Below are 22,969 nucleotides of genomic sequence, written 5' to 3'. Positions count from 1 at the left end.
AGGCAAGGACCTATATAGGCAAGTAGAGAGCCCCTCAATTGGCAAGAGAAGAAAAGGCACTTAAGTTGTTTCTTTGAATATGGAGTTTAAATGGCTTTTATTTTTATATTCATTGAACTTCCCCAAACCGGGTCCTGCATATTGTAAGAAAGAGTTCTTGGTGGATTTTTTCCCCTGGCTCCATCCCTGATTTACCCTGGAAGCCAGGCCAAGATATGTTGAGGTGGTCTGGCATGTGGAAGGGAAAAGAGGGGAAACAGAGCCAGGAATGACTCCAGACCTCATCCCATTTCATGCATTCCAGGAGCTTCCCATATTCTCTTAGGGAGAGAGGGAGGAAGTTGTTCTTTATTCTTTATGATCTTGTTCCTGCTAAACATGTCAAGGCATACAGCCTGGCTGTTCGGTCATCTTTGGGGGATGTGGCAAAGGGTCTTCCTTTTTCTCAAACAAAAAGGGCTACAGACCCTAGGTTTTCCCTAAGGGAGGAAGAAAAGCTTAGGGAGAATAGAGAGCAGGAGAGATGTCAAAAGGATCTAGAGTCTTATAGAAAGGCACTGGGGTTAGCTCGAGGATCCTTCTGATTCCGAAATCTCATTGCTAGCCAAACGCCAAGAACCTGTAAAAAGCAAAGGGAAAGAGATTATCAGCAATTCCGAATCTTTGGAGCAAAGCCAGACAGAGAAAGGGTATATATGAGAGAACTGAAGAATGTTACCTCTGTAAAGCTAAAGAAGAGTCCAACACCTCCCAGTATTTTCAGGGCTTCATCTGAATGCTTAAGAAACTTTTCTCCACACATCTGGCATGTGGAGCTCCGGCTCTTACAGATCTGAGGACAAAACACGTATGTGTGTTTAGAGGATGCTGAGTTGCTAGGCTGCCCTGTCCCAACACCCGTGGTGAAAGGTCCCAGAAATTATTTGCTAGTTTGTGATCAGTATCCTACAGACTGAAATCCCACTTGACAAATTCTCTAATATTTGTATCCATACCTCCTTCCCCCTACCAACACGTGGCCTCGGGGCAAGAGAGCTGCTAAAGAGAGACAATCACATTCAAACTCTTAAGTCTCCCCATTTGGGCATTGTCCTTAACTAGCTTTCCTGCACCACCCCCCCCCATCTCTGCACCAACTCACTGCAGTGCAGAAAGCGTAATCCTGTTGATACAGGGTTGTAAGGTTGAACAAGCCACAACAATCAAAACTTCTTTCCAGTTCATCCCGGGTCTTGTTGCTCATGACCCACCAAGAAGCATTGATAACATCTGTCTGGAGAATATAGGCAGAGGGAAATCACTGGATGCTGCTGACCAAGAATGCTCGTACATCTTGCTCTTAGTTCTATATCCCAGCAAAGTCAGTCAGCATCCCTCAGAAACAAAGGTGTATTATACAGAAAATGATAAGAATCTACCTTGGGTTCTTCTGGAAAATACTCATGGGAAATTGCCCAGGCTTCCCAGAGGAAGAAAACAACTGAAGAGTCTGGAAGCAGCAAGCCTACTAAGAGGTCCAGACTGGATGGGGGGCAGGGAGGGGAGGGCAATTAAAAGAATAAAGGGGAAAACAAGTACTTGAGAGGGCATGCACTTACCTGTTTGCTTCGGTTAATAGCCAGACATGAGCAAGAGATTCCAAACTGGAAGATGAAGACCAAACCAAGGATGATCATGTACTGAGAGGAAGTTATGGGAAAAAAAAAAAGTCCTAGATTCCTTTATGTTGCACCTATAATAACCATCTGATGTCATCTGTTCATAGAACTTACAAAGCCATGTTAGTTGAAAACAAAACCATCAGCTCTGTTTCATGAAGTATGGTAAAGGGCAGGGCCAGGAGACATGTCCCCAAGATCCTCCAAGTCTACCTCTCAAACATTCCCAGCCAGTTCAGCCCTCCCAAGAGCCCCACTTAAGGTCAGGATACAAAGAATAGCAGTACTTGGTGGTGGTTGACAGCGCCCACCAGTCCAGCCACAGCGATGAGAAGAAGGAAGACTCCCACAGCAATGACTCCTCCGATGATGTGGATGCTGGATACCAGACCCAGACCCTTACCCCAAGCAGCCACTCCAATGAGCAACAAGCCTACCAGCTACAAGAAACAGAGTAGGTTACTTCTCCAAAGAACTCTAGCACAGCCAAAAGCCATACAGGGAGTCTTGGACAAAAAAGAACTGAGTGTGCGGAGAGGTGTATGCGCCCACCAGAGGTCGAAATGGCTGGGATGGGAGTGGGGGCAACAGGGATAGTAGAGTGTGTGAGCATAAAAAAGGAACCTTTAGCTTCATGCATCACTTCTATACTGGAGAAATAAATTCAGAGGAGGGCAGAATGGGGCTTTATTCCCTCAGCCCTCAGTTCATTCCCCCCGCCCCCCAGACAAACCCTGTAGTCGCCGGAAGTCTCCCCTCTTCCCACGGAAGTTCCCTGGAATTCCCTCTTCGCCGGAAGTTCTCGGGATCTTCCCGGAACCCCCAGTACACCCCTCTTCCCACCGGAAGTCCCCTAGAGATTCTCCCCACTCCTCTTTCCGCCCCGAACCTTCCCCCACCTCCAAAACCTCACCATGTAGACCACGTTGAGAGCGCACAGCGCATTCTTGGAGCAGGCAAAGCCACCGCAAACCATCTCCCCAGCTTTGGGGACCCAAGTGGTCCCAAGGACTTGGGGGGAGGGTCTTGGGGACTGCCTTCTTGGACCTCGACAGCTTCTGTCTCTTTAAATCGAGTCCAGCCAAACCCAATCCTCTGCGCCTGCACCGTCCCACCCCTGCCTCTGGATTGGCGAAACTCTGGGCTAATCCAGGACGTCGGTGGCCTGAATGCCAATCAGTCTGCATTGCGTCACTGACCCGCCTGCTGGCCCCTCCTTAAGATTCTTTATTGGCTGAAACTTAAAACTGGGGGTAGGGCTTCCACAGACTCTCCTAGGGACCTGAGCCTAAACTTCAAAACCCCGGATTGAAAGCTGAGCTTTCGGTTGTCGCCCCTGGGAGGGGGCTGATCAGAGGGAGGAGGCTCAGGAGATCCCTAGTGGAAAAGGAGAAGGTGCCGCTTCCAGGGCAGGGTGAAAGGGCTCCTCCCCTCGAGGGAGCGCCCTTCCCCGCCCCTTTCCCCTTGTCCTGCAGTGATCTCATGATGACGCCATTGTTTGTTGTTATTGCATCACACTCAGGAACACCCAAGGAGCAAAACATCAAGCTTCTTAGCCCGGCCACGGAGGCCCCGGGTTGGGCACAATAACATCCAACAAATCGTCACTCATTTGCAGGTGTGTCCACTAGTACACACATCGTTTTTCTTATCCCCTCCTAACTGGGTGTTGAATATGCTAGAAGTTCAGTGTGAAAAACAGCTGCCTTGAGCCAGGGCATTCCTATATGTGACAAAGCCACAAGCGCAGACCTGAGTGTGCTCGGTATCTTCAGAGTTCGTGCCTGATCCGGGGCTTGCAAAAAAAAAAAAAAAAAAAAAGTAAAAGGGAGGGTTCTGGAATATGGAATATGAATAGGGGAAGGAAGAGTCTCCGTATTTTCACTCTGGGGGTGGGCATAGAGGTTGATCAGTATGCTTATTATTGAATAAATGCTTTTCATGAAGATGGGAAAAGGCATAATTCCTCTTTCCCCCAAGAGAAACAGTCGCAATGGGAAAAAAAAAAAAACCTCCCTTCAACCCCACAGGATGATTTCAGTTTAATTTTAGTTTCTATGACTGCCGAGGCAGGAGAGTCTGCCAGTCAGACTGCATGGGTTCCAACTCTGCCACTTACCTGCCGCCTAACCTTTGGCTCCTGGTGGCTGCTTCCTCATCTGTAAATAGGGATAAATAACAATACACCTGCCTCTTGGGTTGTTGTGAGAATTGAATGAGTTGATATATGCAGAAAACTGAGGACAGAACCTGGCACACAGTCAACACTCAGTTATCTTTCATCAGGCTCTAAGTTCCAGTGGGTAATCCTAGCCTCCAATTCCTTTATCTCCAACTGTACGAAGAGTCACATAGGTATAATCCCCTATCCTTCATAAATTAGTATCAAGAACATATGCAGAAGAGACATTTGGCAGGGCCAGAAAGGTTTGAGTCCTGAAACAAAATGATTAGGTCAAATTAGCCACCACCACCCCATATACACCCTGCATCTTCATTCTGTCCTTTAATTCCTCATTCACCCTCTTCTCTTTCAGGTCCTAAATCAAGGGCAAGACAGTGGTATTAGGAATAAGGGGAACTGGTTGGCAGGCATCTTGGTTCTGTGGTATAGTGAAAAAGAGTATCAGAGTTGAAATCAGAAGATCTAGACTGAACAAGTGTGCCTGGAAGCTGGCTCAGAGAAGGGAGTGTGCAATGCTCGATCTCAGGGTGATGAGTTGGAGCCCCATGTTGGGTGTAGAGATTACTTAAAAATAAAATCTTAAAAAAACAAAACAAAAAAAGACCTTGACCCATAGATTTGTTTCACCTCTATTGGCCTCTCTGAGCTTTGGTTTCCCTTCCTGTACCCCTTGGGCCTATCATAAAGACCATATATTTGAAAGTGTGTCATAAACTATTGTTATAGACAAATATTATGAAAGTAATTGAGAGAGCATGGTGGTTTTGTCAGGTTATAGTTGCTGTTCTCCTCCATAACCTGTTCTCCCCATAACTACCTGGCCTTTTGAAGCAGGAGGTGGTTACAGTGGGGCAACTGACTGAGGAAGTGTTATGGAGCAAGATGTAGGTACACGAGCTCTTTGGATGTGGTGGGTATAGAGTGGGTGGTGAGAGTACAGTTGCAAGCTGAAATGCAGGACTGTTAGGGTGAGAGACCAAGTGTGTATACATTCCTGTCGGAGTTTGAGACTGAACAGAAATCCGTAGGTCACCAACAGATTCGGATTGCACCCAAAAGATTGGGACCTGGCTTGGCACATTTTCCTAGCACCAACACCCATCTTAATTAGCCACCTCCCACAGGAGGCTCTAGGATGTTTGTTAAGGTCTCTCCAACCACCTGGCTGAGGAATCCTAGGGGCTGGCTGGCAGAGCTCATGGGCCAACGCTAGAGGGGGTGGGAGGTGCAGCAGGTAGTTGCTGTCCCAGGCTGTGGGTTTGAAACTCACCAGTCAGGAAGTGAGGCCGACAGACGGAAGGGCGGGCAGGAGCAGGGAGTTCTGGGGCACAGCAGAAGGGGCCTTCTGGTGTTTGGGGACTACGGGGCCATGGGCCTCAAGGCCAGAGGTTGCTGTTAGCCCGGCAAGACAGGTCTGGGCAACATGCATGCCCAGAGGCAGCTGGCTATCGCTGCAGTGAGAGCAGAAGTCAGACGACACGAGGTGGCCAAGCAGTCTCTAAGCCGCCTCAGGAAGCTGGCAGAGAGGGTGGGCGATCCTGAACTTCGGGACAGCATCCAGGCCTCACTGGACAGTGTGCAAGGTAAGAGAAAGGTTAGCTGCCACCCTGGGAGTATTGAGGACCAGCAGGGGCATAGAAGGGTCTGCTGTATCACACATCACTTCCCAACCAGCCATTTCCTAGTCCTCTAGATGGAGCTGGGACTCGGGGGAAGAATATATTTGGACAGGATGGAAAAAAGATATGGGAGGTGTTGTTCTTCCTCTTTCCTCAACTCTGATCCTTCTCCCAGGGGATAAAAAAACAAGTCAGTGCTGAATTGAACTTCTTGGCAATGGAGAAGTGGGTGAGCATGGGGAAGAGAGGCCGTGACAGACCCATGGTAGACTTGGACCCTGCCTGGGGAGTCCAGGGCAGGAAGCAGTGTGGGGCAGGAGGTTCTGGGACTGGATAATGTGTTCATTCCCAGGACCCACAAAGGATCGGTGACCTCTTGTTCTCCAGCTGTAGAGAGAAACACACACACACTGAAATACACCATGCAGAGAATCCCAGGCTCTCAGGCACATGCTATCGCTCAGACTGTATGCTTTGCATAGCCAAAGTGTAAAGAAGTCCCTAAGACTCTTTTCGGTCCCCTCTCTTCCCCATGCTCCTGTTCCTGTCCTTCTCCCCCACCCCCAACACATACACCTTCCGCTCTACCTCCTTAGTAGCTCCATTAGAGCAAGTGATGACAACACAGGGAGGAAGTGCTGCCATGGCAACACCATCCGCCACATCCTCCTGCCCACCCCAGCCTTCAGCCCTGTGGTGGGGCCCCAGCAGGAACAGTTTCTCTCTATCCACAGGGCCCCAGCACTAAGGAACTGGTGGAACTGAAAGTCATCTCCAGCCTACACTCCTCTCATTTACCTCTGAGGTGGCAAAGAGCTAACAAAAGCCAGCTATGTTGTTCCTGAAAGGTGTCTGGGAGAAATACATCCTTCATCATAGCCTGGTCTCCCAGCCGCTCCAGTCTTAGTTGCCTACCTGGGGTGTGGTGGTGGTTCAAGAGGCCATTCTTTCCATCAGGGACACCTCCTGCCAGACCTCTCTGAAGGTAGAGGCCCCCAGACCATAACTTGGGGAAGGAACATTTGGTTTGGGATCCTAAGGGGACAGTCTGATCCCCTTCCCATTGCCTTTCTGAGGCTAGTGTCCTTCTCAACTCCTGTCCCCACCCTTTGCCAAGAACAATGGCTGACACCTTTCCTACAGCCTCAGTGGGAGGAAAGGCAGACCTAGGGGGAGTGGCCTTATGAGGCCTCCTAGGGAGGAACTCCAAGCCCCATCCCTGTAGGAAAAAAAAAGAGGGGGAGGAAAAAGGTTTGGTCCCAGTGAAGGAGTTCTGCTTAGCTCTGGAGGAGGGCGTGAGGAGGGGTGGAGGCTGAAATCTCCCAGAAGACTCCAGTCTTCATAAGTGATTTGTTCCACTCCTCTAAGAGTCAGGATTCTGTTCCCACTGAACAGAAAGGAAAACTGATGCCACCCAAGGAAGGAAGGAAAATTAAGGCAGAATTAGCAAATCTCCTTCACCTTCTCTTCCAGAAAATTCAGAAAAAGTTACTGAAGGGTCCCCTGTCCTGGGAATGGTCTTCCTTGAGTGGGGTGGAGAGGGGGCTGCTGACCTCAGGACAGGACCTGAGAGGGATTGGGTACAGGTCCCAGGGAAAACAAAGGGCATCCAGCATCCTGGTTCCACCACCCCCCCCTCACCCCCTACCAGGCCAGGCACACTGCGGGCTCCTGCCTCCAAGAGCCGCCCACGACAGCACTTATTATAGTCTCAGCTGCGTCAGGAGGGTGGGATGCCAAATTAGGGGAATGCTGAGACTCCCTGAGTCCAGGGAGGGGTCTCCAAGCCTGCGGGAAGCCCTCCCACCACTCTGGTCCCTCCCTGACAAGTCTCAGCCTCCATTCCCCATTGACCTACCCCCTTCAACCTTCTCCCCAGGATAGAGGACAGTGAGCCTTGAATTCCAGGGTCCCTAGAAGGTGGTGAACACAGAGCAGACAGACGTTTTCCATTCTCTCTATCTCCTCTTTAACCTTCTAAAAGAGCTCCACCTGGAAAACCTCAGGAGAAAGAATCAGAACCCAAATGAGGCCGGCTCCCACCACAACTGAAGGGGTCCTTATATTCAGGGGTACTAAATACCCTACATGTGGCTAACTAGATGCGAGAATGGTGCCTCCATTAACCCCCAATACCCCGGCAGGTCCCTCCACCCACCATACACACCGATTCTCCTCTCTGCTTATCCCTGCTGATTCTGAGGCACTCTTGGAGCTACGGTTGCTATGGAGACTGGATGCATTTTGGTATGGGGGGTGTCAATCTGTAGACATATTTTTTCTCCTTCCACCTCAAGCTGGAGCCTTTGACTCACTTTTTGGCCTGGGCTCCTGGAGTTCTCGGATCTCTCCCCTCCTAAGACACCCCCCTCCTTCCTACCCTGCTAAGTTCCATGTTTGTCTCCATCCCCAGGGAACACTTTACAAGTTCACTTTGGGACAGTTGAGCTCAAGTCGTGGCCCCATCAATATACTGCGTGTGGGGGGTGGAGTGGGGTGGTCAGGGCGGCTGGGTGATGGGAAAAAGAATGCGGTGCAATCACCTGGGGGAGACAAGGGGTCCTGGGAAAGGGATTTGAGGACTCCTCATTTCCTCACTTGAACTTCCCCATAATTGGCGGTGACCGCTAAAATCACGCCGTTTTCCCTGCGGACTGTCCATCCGTGTACGGATTTTTACCCTTATCCCTAAACGCCACACCCGACAGTCGCGTTCCCTAACCTTGGTGCGCTAGGGGAGGGGGCTAGATTGTTGGAGTAGGTGAGTCCAAGTTCTAGGAAATCCAGCCCAGGATTTGGGAGGGAAATCCAGTCCTGGATTTTGCACCGCCTTCTCAGACAGCCGAGCTGGTGGAGAGAAGGTGGGGGGGAGATAGGGTGGGGGGGCGGGGGGCCGCCTCCTCCTCAATGTGAGGGGAGCGCCCGGACACAGCGCGCATCCGGACCGAGCCGAGCCCTGGCGAGCCCCCCGGACCCTTCGCCTGGATCTCACGCCCCTTCCTTCCCAGACCCCAGACCCGTGGGTTCCCACCCCCTAAGGCTTCCCTCCTTCCTCCCCCGCTGGCGCCTGTATCTCCATCCCCAGCATCCTCCCCGCGCCCCTGCGAATCCCCCGCACCACCAGCCTATTAGCTTCCCACCTTCCTACAGACCCCCTCTCCGACCCCCACCCACAGCCCCTGTCCCCTGAGTCCCCATTCCCCGCCCCTGCCTCCCCCGCACCGGTTCTTCCTCTACCCCAGCCTCGGGTCCCTCTTTTCTGCCCCCTTTTCCTCCCTCTCCCCTATTTGCCCCCACTACTGTCCTCCCCGCCCTCCTCCGCCCATCTCGGCGCCCCCACCCAGGCCGGGGCGCAAGGTCCGGCGCGCCTCCCTGGAGCAGCACCAAGGTCCCGGGGCTCCAACGGGGTGGGGGCGCAGGGCGGGGAGCATGGGGAGGGGGCGCCCCGTGTGATGGGAGGGGGGCGCAAGCGGAGGCGGCGGAGGCGGCGGCGACAGCGGAGCCGGGCTGGGGGCTCAGCGGGGTCCGGGGGCTGGGGGCAGCGAGCAGGGCGGCCCCATGGCCGGGCCCCCCTGAGGCAGTCCAGGGGAGTCCCCTCCCCTCCCCAGCTCGGGGGTCTCGGGGCCCCATGAGCCGGGGCGCGGGCGCGCTTCAGCGCCGGACAACGACCTACCTCATCTCGCTGACCCTGGTCAAGCTCGAGTCGGTACCTCCGCCGCCGCCTTCTCCGTCTGCGGCCGCAGCCGGCGCCCCAGGGACCAGAGGTGCGGAGACCGGGGATCCTGGCAGCCCCCGAGGCGCGGAGGAGCCGGGCAAGAAGCGGCACGAGCGTCTCTTCCACCGGCAGGATGCGCTGTGGATCAGCACGAGCAGCGCGGGCGCCGGGGGCGCCGAGCCCCCCGCCCTGTCCCCGGCTCCGGCCAGTCCGGCCCACCCTGTCTCCCCCGCTCCCGGCCGCCGCCTCTCCCTTTGGGCCGCCCCTCCGGGGCCCCCGCTCTCCGGGGGGCTAAGCCCTGACCCCAAGCCCGGGGGCGCCCCCACCTCCCGGCGCCCCTTGCTCAGCAGCCCGAGCTGGGGGGGCCCGGAACCTGAAGGCCGGGCAGGCGGCGGCGTCCCGGGCTCCTCCTCCCCGCACCCTGGCACCGGCAGCCGGAGGCTCAAGGTGGCGCCTCCTCCGCCGGCCCCCAAGCCTTGCAAGACCGTAACCACGAGTGGCGCCAAAGCCGGCGGGGGCAAGGGCGCGGGTAGCCGCCTGTCATGGCCCGAAAGCGAAGGCAAGCCCAGGGTCAAGGGGTCAAAGAGCAGCGCCGGGACTGGAGCTTCTGCTGCTGCCGCCGCCGCCGCCGCTGCCGCCGCCGGGGGAGGAGGAGCGGCAGCCCCGACCTCTGGTGGGGTCGGGGCTGGGTCGGGAGCTCGAGGGAAGCTGTCCCCTCGGAAAGGCAAGAGTAAGACCTTGGACAACAGTGACTTGCACCCCGGACCGCCTGCTGGCTCTCCTCCTCCGCTAACCCTCCCAGCAACCCCGGCTCCTGCCGCTGCTGTCACCGCTGCCTCCGCGCAGCCCACTGGGCCTGCACCTCCCATCACTCTGGAGCCTCCAGCTCCAGGGCTGAAACGGGGCCGGGAGGGGGGCCGAGCATCCACTCGAGATCGCAAGATGCTCAAGTTTATCAGCGGGATCTTCACCAAGAGCACAGGGGGGCCTCCTGGCTCCGGGCCCCCTCCTGGTCCCCTGGGCCTGTCTTCTGGCAGCGGGTCCAGGGAACTGCTGGGCGCAGAGCTCCGCGCCTCCCCTAGTGAGTAGGACCAGGGCCTGAGAACAGGGAGGGGAGGGCACGTGGAATGCTCAGCTTGGGGTGGAGGAGAGGTGTGCAGGGTTGAACTAGGGAAGCTTCTCTCCTGGGTGGGTGGATGAACCACAGTCACTCTTCCGTCAAGGCCTAGGGCAAAGACTAAGCAGTCCTTAGACCTTTTCACCTTAGGGTGAAAAGGGGGTGGGTAGCTACAACGTGCAACCTGAGAGATGACTTGATTTCAAGGGGACCCAGAAAGCCTCAGCTTTCTGGGAAAATAATGCCCTTGGCCAGAGTGACTATAGGAAATTACTCCCAGAGAAGCCCCAGGCCCCACTTCTAGCCTCAGCTGGACTCTGGGAGCAGGGGAACACAGCTTTGCCTTGCCTAGATAAACAGTGAAGGTGAAGAGGATGAGGAAGCCTCAGTTTCTCCTGAGCACTTGGAGCAGGTGGCATGAGAGTGACCTTGCAGGCAGTTCCTTGCAGGGGATATTCTTCCCTGGGCTGAGACCAGGCTAGTGAGGCAGCGGGAAGGGACTCTTGTTTCTTTCCATGCAGTGAAGGTGGTTGGGCTGGACGGGAGTGCGCGGGGGCTGGAACGTGATGAATACTTGAATGTGAAGTGAGAGGGGGCGGATAGGAGGCTTCACTTCCCCCACTGCCCACCCCGGCCCCACAGCCAAGTTGAAACCCCCAGGGGGCTGCCCAGGAGTGACTCAGGGGGACGAAACTGTTGCAAAGGCAATTCTTAACCCCGGAGACTTGGGAGGGGGTACCGAGAAGGTAGTTTTTGGGGGGAGGGGGGAGGTGTCTTTTTTTTCTGGGAGAAAGAGTCTAGGGACTCTTGGTGCAGCTTACACTCCCCGGAGGGGAGGCGGGTTCGGAGCGGGGGCGGCCCCCGGTGTTTGGCTCTGGAGCGGGTGGGAGCAGATGGCTCCGGATCCCAGAGTTCCCGCCGCAGCTGCGGCGCCCCGGGAACGTCCGGCCAGTGTCAGGCGCGGGGGCTGGACCCGGCGGGCGGAAGGAGCATCCTACCCCCCCGCCCCCAGGCCTGTGGCTTCTCTCGGCCAAGGAATGGAGCCCTTCCCCACACTTGTTTCAGAGGGTGCTTGTGGGGAGGATATGGGAGAGGGAAGCTTAGGCAAGTCCAAGCTCCATTGCCTGGGCTGTGGAAAGCGGTCAGGGCCACCATGCTGTTGACCTTGAAAAGGGGGAGGGATATCCCTCACCTCAGTTTCTCTCCTGTGAAATGGAGATTGAGGAAGACCCATTCCCTCCCCTGTCCCACCCCTTCTCCCAGGATCTGCCTCGGAATCCAAGTCAGACTGGTAGGAAAGAGACCCTCTCCCGTTCTTCCAGAGGGGAAAACCCCGCCACTGTCAGAACCCTGGTCCCTGGTCTGGGGCAGACTTACGTTTGGGGATGTGCTTTAAGGGAGATGCCAACTGAAGTATTTTTGTCTAGCTGGTTCCGTTGCTAAGCAACCGCTGAGCGGCAGCAACAGCTGTGGGGAGAGCGGCTAGGATGGGAAGACTGGGGACCACTCTCAGACCTCTCCTTTCCACACTGTTCTCCAGTCCAGGCAGAGTCCTGGGGGTTAAGGGAAGCTGCAAAAGGAGGAGGGGTGGCTGAGGGATGAGGGGTGCTCCTGGGCTGGGAGCATCCTCTCTTACGGCTCCTTTCCTATTGCAGAGGCTGTGGTCAATAGCCAGGAATGGACTTTGAGCCGCTCCATTCCTGAACTGCGCCTGGTAGGTAACCCAGTCCCCTGGTCTGTATGACGGCTGAACTCCCATCCATCGCACTCTCAACTCTCTCCCCTTCACCTCTTCCCTTCCCTCTCTTGTGGGAATGGGGGATGATTTTCTAGTACTACTGAGAGTCTATCTTCACAGCACATTCCTGGGGTTTGATATATCCTTACCATTTTTCCTTCTTTTTTCCTGTTTGTTCATGGTTCTTGTCCGGGCTTCTCTTTATTTCTGGCATCTCCCCTTTAGTCTTTCATGTTCTATTGCCTAGAATTGAGTAAAACTTTCCAACCAGTGTCTAGGGCTCTGATGTTACGCCCCTCCCCCCCTCCCCCAAGCACGGACTGGGTTGCTAAGAATCTTCAGCCTGTGGTCCCCTTTGAGCTTGGGATCATTTCTTACCCCACTCACCTGATCTTCCCAAATGCTCTCTTCTGACCAATCATCATCCAGTGCCTTCAGGATCCAGCTTGAATGATTTGACACTGCCAGTCTCTTTGAGTTCTCAGGAGTGTTCAAACCTAACCATTTGGCCTCCTTTTAATTCTCACAATCTCTGCTCCACAACCTGTTCTCAGGGTGTGCTAGGCGACGCCAGGAGTGGGAAGTCATCGCTCATCCACCGATTCTTGACAGGTTCCTACCAAGTGCTGGAGAAGACAGAAAGTGAGTTCTCAGGAGCCATAGTAAGCTAATGTTTTGGGTCGGGAGTCCAGGATCAATGACTAGGCAGCTGTGGAGAACAGAGGAAAGGATAAAGCCACAATAGTTTGAAATACAGGGAGCATAGGGAAAATTGGTGACCTGTGACCTCTGACCTACTACCACTTCCACCTCTCTGGACAGGTGAGCAGCACAAGAAAGAGATGTTGGTGGATGGACAGACTCATCTGGTGTTGATCCGAGAGGAAGCTGGGGCACCTGATGCCAAGGTGAGGAGTGAGATGTTGGGATAGGCAGGCTGGCTGGGGTCAGCGCTGGCCAGAGGAGAAAGCTCTGGTTTCCCAGAACTCCCTGGTCATAGTGTCCGGAGGAGTAGACTTGTCTGACCTCCCCCTTTTGCTCCCTCACCCCCCGCAAGTTCTCAGGCTGGGCAGATGCTGTTATCTTGGTCTTCAGCCTGGAGGATGAAAACAGTTTCCAGGCCGTGAGCCGTCTCCATGGGCAGCTGAGCTCCCTTCGGGGGGAAGGACGAGGAGGACTGGCACTGGCACTGGTGGGGACACAAGGTAAGGAGGGCCTGGGAAAGCACTGCTTTCAGGGGGAGTCCTTGAGCTGACTGCTCTCACCAACACAGGTGAGAGCTTGGTAAGGTGTGGAAATGGTCACTTGGATTGCAGGAACCCTCTGGAAGGAGCCTCCGTCTCCAACAAGGGAGTCATTAAACCAAAAAAAACTTCCCAGGGTCTAAGCAGAGAAAAGAGGACTCTCCAGGAAGACGGGGACAGCTATAGGAGCAATCTCCATTCCTCGGAGATGTCACCTACCTTGCGTTCTCACACCGCTATTTCCTGTCACCACCATGGCAAACACAGAAAATCTCAGGCTCTAGTGTGGATAGAAAGCCTTCTATCTTCCCCTTGCTACAGCTGGGTCAGGCTGACACCTTTCAAAGGAATGTATCTCAAAAAGAAAACACAAACAAAACGATGGAGAAAATACAGAGGGCAGAAAAGTTTGAGTTCTCAAGGAAGTGATTCAAGGGGCTCTCAGATGCCACCAAGTCCAGGAGAAGCTTTTCCAGTACCCACCTGTATGGAGCTGGCTCGACTTTCTGTCTGGATGCCTATCCTGCAGGAGTCGGCTTCCCCTCGCCACTTGCCTCCTGGCTCCTTGATGCGGAGTGGACAGTCCACCTGTTCCCCGTGGACATTCAGCCTTTTCCAAGGTGAACTTCCACTCAGCTCAGGGGTCATTGGATTTGCAGGGCAAGGTGACGGGCCCTTGTGAGTCTCAGCCATTTCAGACCTGGTCAAGAAATTCTGCTCCCCTCTTGGGTATTCTCTGAGGACACATATACAGAGCTCTCCCAGCCTACTCCTCCTGCAGCTGGACTTGTGAGCTGGGGCCCAGTCTTCAGAGAAGAGGGGGATATTCTCTCTTCGCTTGTCCTTGGTGTGCCCAGCCTGGGACTGGAGCCGGAGGGAAAAGCAAGTAGGAAGAGTTGGGGAAGTGACGTCCTTGTCCATTCCTGCCCCTCTCCTGTCCCCTCAGACAGGATTAGTGCTTCCTCCCCTCGAGTGGTGGGCGATGCCCGTGCCAGGGCTCTGTGCGCAGAAATGAAACGCTGCAGCTACTACGAGACGTGTGCAACCTATGGGCTCAATGTAGACCGTGTCTTCCAGGAGGGTGAGTATGGTGACTCCCTGCGTGTGTGGGGAGCAGGGAGCTAAGGGCCTGCCTGCGTGGGAGGGAGGAGACATCAGGGAGGTCAGAGAAGGTTTGCTTAATAACCCCGTGGTCTTTCTGGGCTGGATGAGCTGCCAAGACTCCAGGTGCACAAAGGCCACGGTGACAATGAAGTTGGGGCCATGTTATCTCCTTGGAAGTTCTCAAAATTGGGCAACAGAGGGTGGTCTTGGGTATCTGCCCTGTTCATGTGTCCTTCCCCTCCCCCTTCCTCCAGTGGCCCAGAAGGTGGTGACCTTGCGAAAGCAGCAACAGCTTCTGGCCGCCTGTAAGTCCCTGCCCAGCTCTCCAAGCCACTCGGCTGCTTCCACTCCTGTAGCTGGGCAGGTGAGTCAGGGTTTCAGGGTCCACAGAGGGGCTGGTAGGATGCAGAGGAGGGGCTGGTGATCCAGGAACAGGTAGCGAGTACCAACCAAGGAGGTCGAGGGTGTGGGGCGGGGGGTGAGCAAAGGGAAAGGGCAGTGACACCATTTGTAGAAAGTTCATTGGACTGGAAGTCAACCGGGTTTGAAATGCTGTTCGGAATGTCCTCGAGCAAGTCACCTAAACCTCCCAAGGTTTCAGGAAAATTGTATGGCCTGATACTTGCAAAATGGAAAGCATATGACAGTGAGGAGTTTTATTATGAACGATAATGCAATCAAATCGCGATGAGATCAAGGAATGTCTGGAATTCCTCCTAACTAAATATAACTATAGCTTGGTGGGGTGGGGGGATCTCAGCTGTTCTGCTGACTCCTTCATCTATCCCCAGGCTAGCAATGGGGGCCACACTAGCGACTACTCTTCTTCCCTCCCATCCTCACCCAATGTTGGTCACCGGGAGCTCCGAGCTGAGGCAGCGGCGGTGGCTGGATTGAGCACCCCAGGTTCCCTGCACCGGGCAGCCAAACGCAGGACCAGCCTCTTCGCGGTATTGGACGTGATGACTCCCCCATCCTCTGGCTGGCTGTTACCTGCCCATCTTCCCCGGTCCCTAGACCCCACCGTTGGGCCCCTTTTCATTCATTGCCTTCCCTGTCCTTCCATCAGTAGATCCCTCTCCTCATTCTCTAACTGATGCCAATAACCATTCTAGAATCGTCGGGGCAGTGATTCTGAGAAGCGGAGTTTGGACAGTCGAGGAGAGACAACAGGGAGTGGACGAGCCATCCCCATCAAACAGGTGGGTGGTCCAGGGGCTGGGGGGCAGGCTGGACATACCTGGTCTTTTTTTTTTTTTTTAAAGATTTTATTTATTTATTTATTTGACAGAGAGAGATCACAGGTAGGCAGAGAGGCAGGCAGAGAGAAAGGAAGGGAAGCAGGCTCCCCGCTGAGCAGAGAGCCCAATTCGGGGCTCGATCCCACAACCCTGTGATCATGACCCTGGACATACCTGGTCTTGACTGGGCTTTTCTCCCACATGTCTCTTTCCATCCTCCAGAGCTTCCTACTGAAGCGAAGTGGCAACTCCCTGAACAAAGAATGGAAGAAGAAATATGTGACCCTGTCCAGTAATGGCTTCCTACTCTACCACCCCAGCATTAATGTGAGTGGTCGAGATTGGCTGGGCCACACTGGCTGGCCTTGGACACCCTTCCACCTATACCAGTCTGTGTCTCTGACAAAATTTACCATCACTTCTGAGGAGCCCTAGTCCCATTTTCTTAGGTTCAGCAAACATGTGTTAGGCACCCACTATGTACCCACGCTGGAGAGGGGAAAATAGAGACATCCCCTGACAAACTTGCAGTCTAGTGGGAGAGAATGGAGGAAGGACCTCCACTTGGTCTGCCATTCAGGGAATGCTTTCTTCTTCTTCTTCTTCTTCTTCTTCTTCTCCTCCTCCTCCTCTTCCTCTTCCTCTTCCTCTTCTTGATTTTATTTATTTGACAGATCACAAGTAGACAGAGAAGCAGGCGGGGGTGCATCAGCAGAGAGCCTGATGCGGGGCTCAATCCCAGGACCCTGGGATCATGACCTGAGCCGAAGGCAGAGGCTTTAACCCACTGAGCCACCCAGGGGCCCCCAGGGAATGCTTTCTGGAGGAAATAGTACTGGGCCAAATCTGGGGAACCCATCCCCTAGAAGCTCATCTGAATTCAGTCCTCTCCATGTCCTCTCTAGCCCATACTACTGGCTGCTTCCCAACACCACCAAGGATCTCAGATTTCCCACACTCTCAACCTCTGTACCCCTCCAGGATTACATCCACAGTACCCATGGCAAGGAAATGGACTTGCTACGAACAACTGTCAAGGTCCCTGGCAAGAGGCCCCCAAGAGCCATCTCAGCTTTTGGTCCCTCAGCCAGCATCAACGGGTTGGTCAAGGACATGAGCACTGTGCAGATGGGTGAAGGTCCTGGTGAGTGGGGCTCATGGCAGAGAGGCAAAAGAGTTGCCAGAGCTGGGGGATGAGGTGGGGTAATAGGGAAGTGGGGGCTGGGACTGGATAAGTGGGAAGGTGGGTGATAAAGAGGACTACATCAGAAGTGTGTCCCATATACAGAGGGGCTCACTGAAGCTTTATCTTGTTCCCCTTCCAACAGAAGCCACCACACCCACCCCAAGCCCAAGCCCCAGCCCCAGTTCCCTGCAGCCACCACCAGACCAGACATCCAAGCACCTGCTGAAGCCAGACCGGAATTTGGCCCGAGCCCTCAGCACCGGTCAGTGAGGACCCACCCTCCATCCACTATCTTCCAGATGAGAATGGGATGTGGATGGGAAAGGAACTTGTGGTACAAGCTTGGAGGCTGGAATCAGTGCATGAGCAGACACACTGAGCGTCTACTGGGGGCCAGGCACTAAGCTCAGTCATACCGTGATTATCATAATGGTTAACACGAGTGGGTTCTAGAGCTAAATGGATAGAACTTAAATCCTGGCTTGCCACTGGGCAAGTTACTTGATCTCTCTGTGCCTCAGTTTCTTCCTCTGTAAAGTGGAGATAGAGGTTGCTTTGAGGATTAAACAAACTGAGAACACTGTCTAGCACATAGTCAGCCGTCAGTATTTGGAGTGTTTGAAGATATATATATATGATATATACATACATATATATATAAACACATAAATAGATAGAATATGTATATACAGTTGCAATTTACAGTTTACTTACTGTAAATATTTATATACATATGTTTGTGTACATTTTAATGTTTATATACAATTATTTATTTATATACAATTCATATTTATATACAACTATAATTATATGCAATTACTTTATATTTATATATGGTTTTAGATTTATATATGATTTATATTAACATTACAGTATTTATATATAATTAAAATTTACGGGGTGTCTGCGTGGTTCAGTCACGCAGGTCATCATCCCAGGGTCCTAGGATCGAGCCCCACATCAGACTTTCTGCTCAGCAGGGAGCCTGCTTCCCCCTCTCTCTGCCAGCCTCTCTGCCTACTTGTGATCTCTGTCTCTGTCAAATAAATAAATAAAATCTTTTAAAAAATTACAATTTACAATATACTTATGCCAATATACTTATGCACACACACACACACACACACACACAAGTAAACTGTAACAGCAATTCTCACTCACAGCAACCTAGAGATAGAATGGAGAGAACGTCACTACAACCACAGGTGTAGATTATTATCCCCATTCTAGGGATGAAGAAACTGAGGCTCAGAAGATTAAGTGACTTGCTCAAGATCTCAAGGCCAGTTAGTGGCAGAGCCAGGATCTGAGTGCAGGTCTGACTCTAAACCACTCATCTGCCCACCTCCCCAGGCATGATCGAGGGGGACCTCCTGGAGAGGAGGGGAACCAGAGCTAGTTCAGGGGAGGAGACAGGCTTGGAGAAATCAGGAAATCTGTGGAGGGGGCAACTGAGGCAGCTGTGTCCCCCCTTCCTAAGACTGTACGCCATCTGGAGACCTGAGCCCCCTGAGTCGGGAACCCCCTCCTTCTCCCATGGTGAAGAAGCAGAGGAGGAAAAAATTGACAACACCGTCCAAGACTGAAGGCTCGGCTGGGCAGGCTGAAGGTGAGGCCCTGGTGGGCAGTTTCATTCCCACCCTGGACCCTCACCCCCAACTCCAGATCCCTGGCCCAGCTCCTGCAGGAGGAGGACAAGTGCCTGAGCTGAGTGCTTGACTATCATTATCATTCTGCACATAACTTAGTGAAAAATAGAAGAAGATCCCTCAGCTCCTGTCCTTCCTCCCATTCCCCAGGCAATGCTTTTTCCCCCAGTAGTTCCCAGTCCTGCCATTCCCACACCCAATGACTACCATTGGTCTGTAGCTCCTGCTTCCTCTCTTAATGACCCACTAGTTTCTCCTCTTGCCCTCAACCCCATTTATCATCCCAGGCCCTGCACCCAGAACCCCTGTGGCCCTCAGTGACTCAGCACCTGACTTCAGTGTCACCCATTGACTCCTCAGCTCTGGGACTCGGTGACCACCAGGCCCCCATTCCCAATAGCTTCTCATGATCACCAAGCTCCCCCAACAGCCCTTGACCACAATGATCCCCATTCCTACCCTCAGTGACCTCCCCAGGCCCCTGAGACTCCTCTGGAACCCCACGACCCCCTTGTCCCAGGCCCCTGACTAGACTTCTGTCCCCTTTACCTGTGTTCACTCGGATCCTGACCATCCCTTCCCTAGCCAGAGACCTGGCTTCTCACTGGTCATGATAACTGGTCCCCACACCCTGCTCTCTGCTGGGTGCTCAGACCCAGGTTCCAGATCTGCCTACTCTCATGGCTCTTGGCTTCCGCTCTACTCTGCTCCGGGGCCACTGACTTTAGTTCTGCTTTCTCTCCCCATCTGTCTGTCCTGCTTTGTCTCTGGCACTCTGTCACTATTTCTCTCCATCTCTCCATCTGCCTCTCTTTTTCTCCTTTCTTGGTCTCTTTCTCTGTTCTGCTCTCCATTCTATCTCTATCTCCTTCGCTTCGGGAAACCAGCCAAGCGCAAAATGTGGAAACTAAAATCCTTTGGTAGTTTAAGAAATATTTATAAAGCAGGTAACAAGCGGGGAGCTGGGAGGGGCGCTCAGCTGGGGTGCAGAGGGGTGGGGGTGCCCCTGCCTTCCCCTGCATGTGCTCGGGCTTCCTGCTTTCCCCCACCTTCTGCTTCCCCAACCCCTCTGCCCCACTCCCAGGGGCTTGGGATGGACATCAGGGGGGAAGGGTTTGGGGAAGGCCACCCCATTTGAACTCCATCCCTCATGACTCCATCCCATCCCCCCACCCAGAGGAAAACTTCGAATTCCTGATCGTGTCCAGCACTGGTCAGACGTGGCACTTTGAGGCCGCCAGTTTTGAGGAGCGAGATGCCTGGGTCCAGGCCATCGAAAGTCAGATCCTAGCCAGTCTGCAATGCTGTGAGAGCAGCAAAGTCAAGGTAATGGGTGGGGGGTGAGGGTCGCGACGAGCAGAGGTGAGTGTCTTGAGTCTGGAGAAGGGCTCAATACAAGGGAGAGTCAATACAAACCCCATCCCTTTCTGCAGCTGCGCACAGACAGCCAAAGTGAAGCAGTGGCCATCCAGGCGATCCGGAACGCCAAGGGGAACTCTATCTGCGTGGACTGCGGGGCCCCCAGTGAGCGCAAGGGGGCAGTGGAGGGGTCTGGGAGGGAGTGTGGTTCGCTGGGGTTGGGGAAGCCTGGGGCGCCCATGCTGCCTGCACGGCAGGGAAGCTGACCTCTGCACTCCCTCCCCAGACCCCACGTGGGCCAGTTTGAACCTGGGCGCACTCATCTGCATCGAGTGTTCTGGCATTCACCGGAACTTGGGCACACACCTGTCCCGCGTTCGCTCGCTGGACTTGGACGACTGGCCTCGGGAGCTGACCCTGGTGCTGACGGCCATTGGCAACGACATGGCCAACCGCGTGTGGGAGAGCGACACGCGGGGCCGCACCAAACCCACGCGGGACTCTTCGCGGTACGTAGTAGGGAAGCGGGGCGCTTAGGGTGTGCGGATCCCGAGAGGTTACCCGAGTGAGGGGCAGAGGTCCTGGGCGGGGGGGGGGTGTCTAGAGCCCTTCCTGTTCATCTCTGGTCTTGTAGGGAGGAGCGTGAATCATGGATTCGCGCCAAGTACGAGCAGCTGCTGTTCCTGGCACCGCTGGGCACTTCCGAGGAACCGCTGGGCCACCAGCTGTGGGCCGCGGTGCAGGCCCAGGACGTGGCCGCCGTTCTCCTGCTTCTGGCCCATGCGCGACACGGGCCGCTCGACAACAGCGTGGAGGACCCGCAGCTTCGCTCCCCGCTTCACCTGGCAGCCGAGCTCGCCCACGTTGTCATCACGCAGCTGTTGCTGTGGGTGCGTGAGTGAGGATTGGGGTAGGGGGTTTTGGAGGGCTCCCGCTGGGAAACAGCCAGGCGCGGGGGAGCCTGATGTCCCTAAAAGGACCCTGGAAGCGGGCCTGGAAATTCTGGGGAGAGGGCGTGCGGGTGTCGGCCCTATGGGGAGTCTTGGTGACGCGGCCATCTCTGTCCTTCTAGTACGGCGCGGACGTGGCCGCCCGCGACGCACAGGGCCACACGGCGCTGTTCTACGCCCGCCAGGCTGGAAGCCAGCTATGCGCCGACATCCTTCTCCAGCACGGCTGCCCGGGTGAGGGCGGCAGCACCGCCACCACCCCCAGCGCAGCCACCACCCCCAGCATCACCGCCACGCCCAGCCCCCGCCGCCGGAGCAGCGCCGCCAGCATGGGTCGCGCCGACGCCCCCGTCGCGCTGGTATAGTTGCCCAGCGGGAGAGACTCCCCCACTCCCACACGGGCCGGGCACGACCACATCGGGCGGACCGCTGGACAGATGCACCCACTCACCTCTCCAATCCGCACCCCGGCCCACGGGAGCACTTCTTTCCCCCACGAGGGCACAGCCCCCACGCCTCCCAGAAGACACAAACTCACCTCCCTCTCCCCAACGAGGCATGGAGACCCCAGCTCAACACGCCCCCTCTCCACCGTTTCCACACTCGGATTTCTCTGGGTCTACCCGCTGGGTGTCTGTGGAAGCAGACCCCCAGTTGCGGTACCGGCTCCTGGGAGCTTGGATTTACCCTCTTGCGCCCCCTAGGGGTGGAGGGGGAAGACCCAGTCCTGCTTGTGCTCGACAATCCCAAGGCGGGAGCACATACCCAGGCTGGCTCCTGGGGCGACGCCACGCCAGAGGGAGGGGTTAGTACGTGGGAGAGCTAGCCCTGGGACTTGGGGCCAATACCGGGGACCCCACCCCTTCCATGCTAATCTCACTGCCCAGTGAAGGGGGAAGGGCAGCGAGGGGCAGGACCCCTGCTGCCCAAGGGGGTAGGGGGGTCCCCAACCCTTTCCGTGAAAGGGACCATGAGGAGTGGAAGTCAGGACGTCCCCCCACACCCACCCATGGATGGAAGCTAAAGGGCCGGGGGAGCCAAGAGCCTGGGTCCCTCCTCACTATTATCTCGGGAAGGAGAAGAGATGGAGCAGAGCGGGCTAAGGGGACAGGGGAGGGACCTTGTAATTTATTGCTTTGTTCCCCAACAAGGGGGCGGGGGCGGGCAGGGACTCGGGGAGGGCGTTTCAGGGTAGGGGAAGCCAGGGGTGGGCAGAGGGTGGGGTGGGGTGGGGGTGCTCTCGGGTTGTGAGTGTCTGTGACCGTGACTGCGTACCTGTGACTGTGCAGCGCCCGTGGTGATCTGGGGTAGGGGGCACCCCTGCAATGGGACCCCTCCCCCACTATTCTTCCTGTCCAGCCCCTCCCTCCCACTGGAGCAGCTCCAGACCCATCCCTCAACCCCATGATCCCTCCCAGCCAGGGCTAAGAGGATGTGAGGTGGCTGGGAGGGTTTCCAGGCCTCCTTCCCCATCCCCAGGAAGGGGGTGGTGGGGTGGATTTACCTGGCCCAGCCCTGCCTCCTTTAATCAATCCAGCCCTTGGACCATCTGTGTCAGTGGTTTCCGGTCTTTTTTTTTTTTTTTTTTTTTTTTCTCAGCTAAAATATTTTGCAAAGGACCAGGTAATTGGGGAGGGGAGAGGGACGGGGGCAGAGGGAAATGCCCTCATCTCCTCTGAGGCAGATGGTGTGAATCTTCTTCAACAGCAATTAAAGAGGAAGTGATTTTTGTCTAGGGGGGAGCTGCTGGCTTTTTCTTGAAGAGGCGGGTCAGGGAATGGACTTGGTCAAGGTGGGAAACTGGAGGTGGGAGAGGGCTCGCAGGGGGTGCCCCTGCTGGGGCTGGTGGCAGGACATCAGCTGGTAGGTCAGATACTTACCCCTGTAGTGAAAGGTCAGAGCAAAAGTAGGGATCCAGGGAGCTGAAAAGTCCATGACTCCCAACATGACCCCCTTTCTGGGAAGGAGCTGGGGTGTGAAACTTAGAGGAGATGACAGGGGAGGGGGCTGCTTGGAGAGGGGGAGAAGCTGGGCTAGCTTTGGTTGAGAGGAGGATCTTTGGAATCAGATCTGATTTTAAAGCCGGGCCTTCCACTTCATGGCTAGGTGGCCTTGGCGGGTTACTTTGGTGGCACCTGTTTATTGGTAATCTGAACCATCTGTTCAGAGGGACCTGGTGAGGACTCCAGCACTGGCCATGAAGG

The 22,969-nt window shown here is 54.9% G+C and overlaps 2 protein-coding genes and 1 long non-coding RNA gene across 6 annotated transcripts; 1 reads left to right on the top strand and 2 right to left on the bottom strand.

The window, feature by feature from the left end:
* Positions 1 to 80: 80 nt before the first annotated feature.
* Positions 81 to 2,836, bottom strand: TSPAN31 (tetraspanin 31). The gene is made up of 6 exons (XM_082741990.1): positions 2,572 to 2,836; positions 1,931 to 2,098; positions 1,599 to 1,679; positions 1,142 to 1,273; positions 719 to 832; positions 81 to 619 (listed from the first exon to the last, which is right to left on the bottom strand). Exons 1-6 carry the CDS (start codon positions 2,632 to 2,634, stop codon positions 545 to 547), a joined length of 633 nt encoding a protein of 210 aa, XP_082598116.1. The 5' UTR covers positions 2,635 to 2,836; the 3' UTR covers positions 81 to 544.
* A 2,273-nt stretch (positions 2,837 to 5,109) lies between these two features.
* Positions 5,110 to 22,500, top strand: AGAP2 (ArfGAP with GTPase domain, ankyrin repeat and PH domain 2). 4 transcript variants are annotated; one of them, XR_014314422.1, is made up of 19 exons: positions 5,110 to 5,426; positions 11,950 to 12,008; positions 12,587 to 12,674; positions 12,855 to 12,940; positions 13,090 to 13,237; positions 14,223 to 14,357; positions 14,635 to 14,744; positions 15,172 to 15,330; positions 15,496 to 15,582; positions 15,844 to 15,948; positions 16,603 to 16,765; positions 16,950 to 17,069; positions 18,288 to 18,416; positions 19,634 to 19,782; positions 19,890 to 19,980; positions 20,102 to 20,324; positions 20,450 to 20,705; positions 20,888 to 21,742; positions 21,981 to 22,500. XR_014314422.1 is itself a non-coding variant. In XM_082741979.1 (19 exons), the coding sequence occupies exons 1-19, from the start codon at positions 9,091 to 9,093 to the stop codon at positions 21,128 to 21,130; spliced, it is 3,579 nt and encodes a 1,192-aa protein (XP_082598105.1). In that variant the 5' UTR covers positions 8,333 to 9,090; the 3' UTR covers positions 21,131 to 22,500. The 4 variants fall into 4 exon arrangements, 3 of the variants coding, with proteins under 3 accessions (XP_082598107.1, XP_082598105.1, XP_082598106.1); XM_082741979.1 differs by lacking the exon at positions 5,110 to 5,426 and adding exons at positions 8,333 to 10,258; positions 19,344 to 19,403 and having other exon boundaries at positions 20,888 to 22,500; XM_082741981.1 differs by having other exon boundaries at positions 20,888 to 22,500.
* On the bottom strand, positions 5,329 to 9,225 carry LOC309870009. The gene is made up of 5 exons (XR_014314423.1): positions 9,136 to 9,225; positions 8,185 to 8,309; positions 7,321 to 7,454; positions 6,378 to 6,866; positions 5,329 to 5,410 (listed from the first exon to the last, which is right to left on the bottom strand). It is a non-coding gene; the product is annotated as an uncharacterized lncRNA (long non-coding RNA).
* Positions 22,501 to 22,969: the final 469 nt, after the last annotated feature.

The sequence above is a fragment of the Mustela nivalis genome (genome assembly GCF_964662115.1).
Source record: "Mustela nivalis genome assembly, chromosome: 7".
Taxonomy (NCBI): domain Eukaryota; kingdom Metazoa; phylum Chordata; class Mammalia; order Carnivora; family Mustelidae; genus Mustela; species Mustela nivalis.
This window is presented reverse-complemented; position numbering and strand designations above follow the sequence as displayed.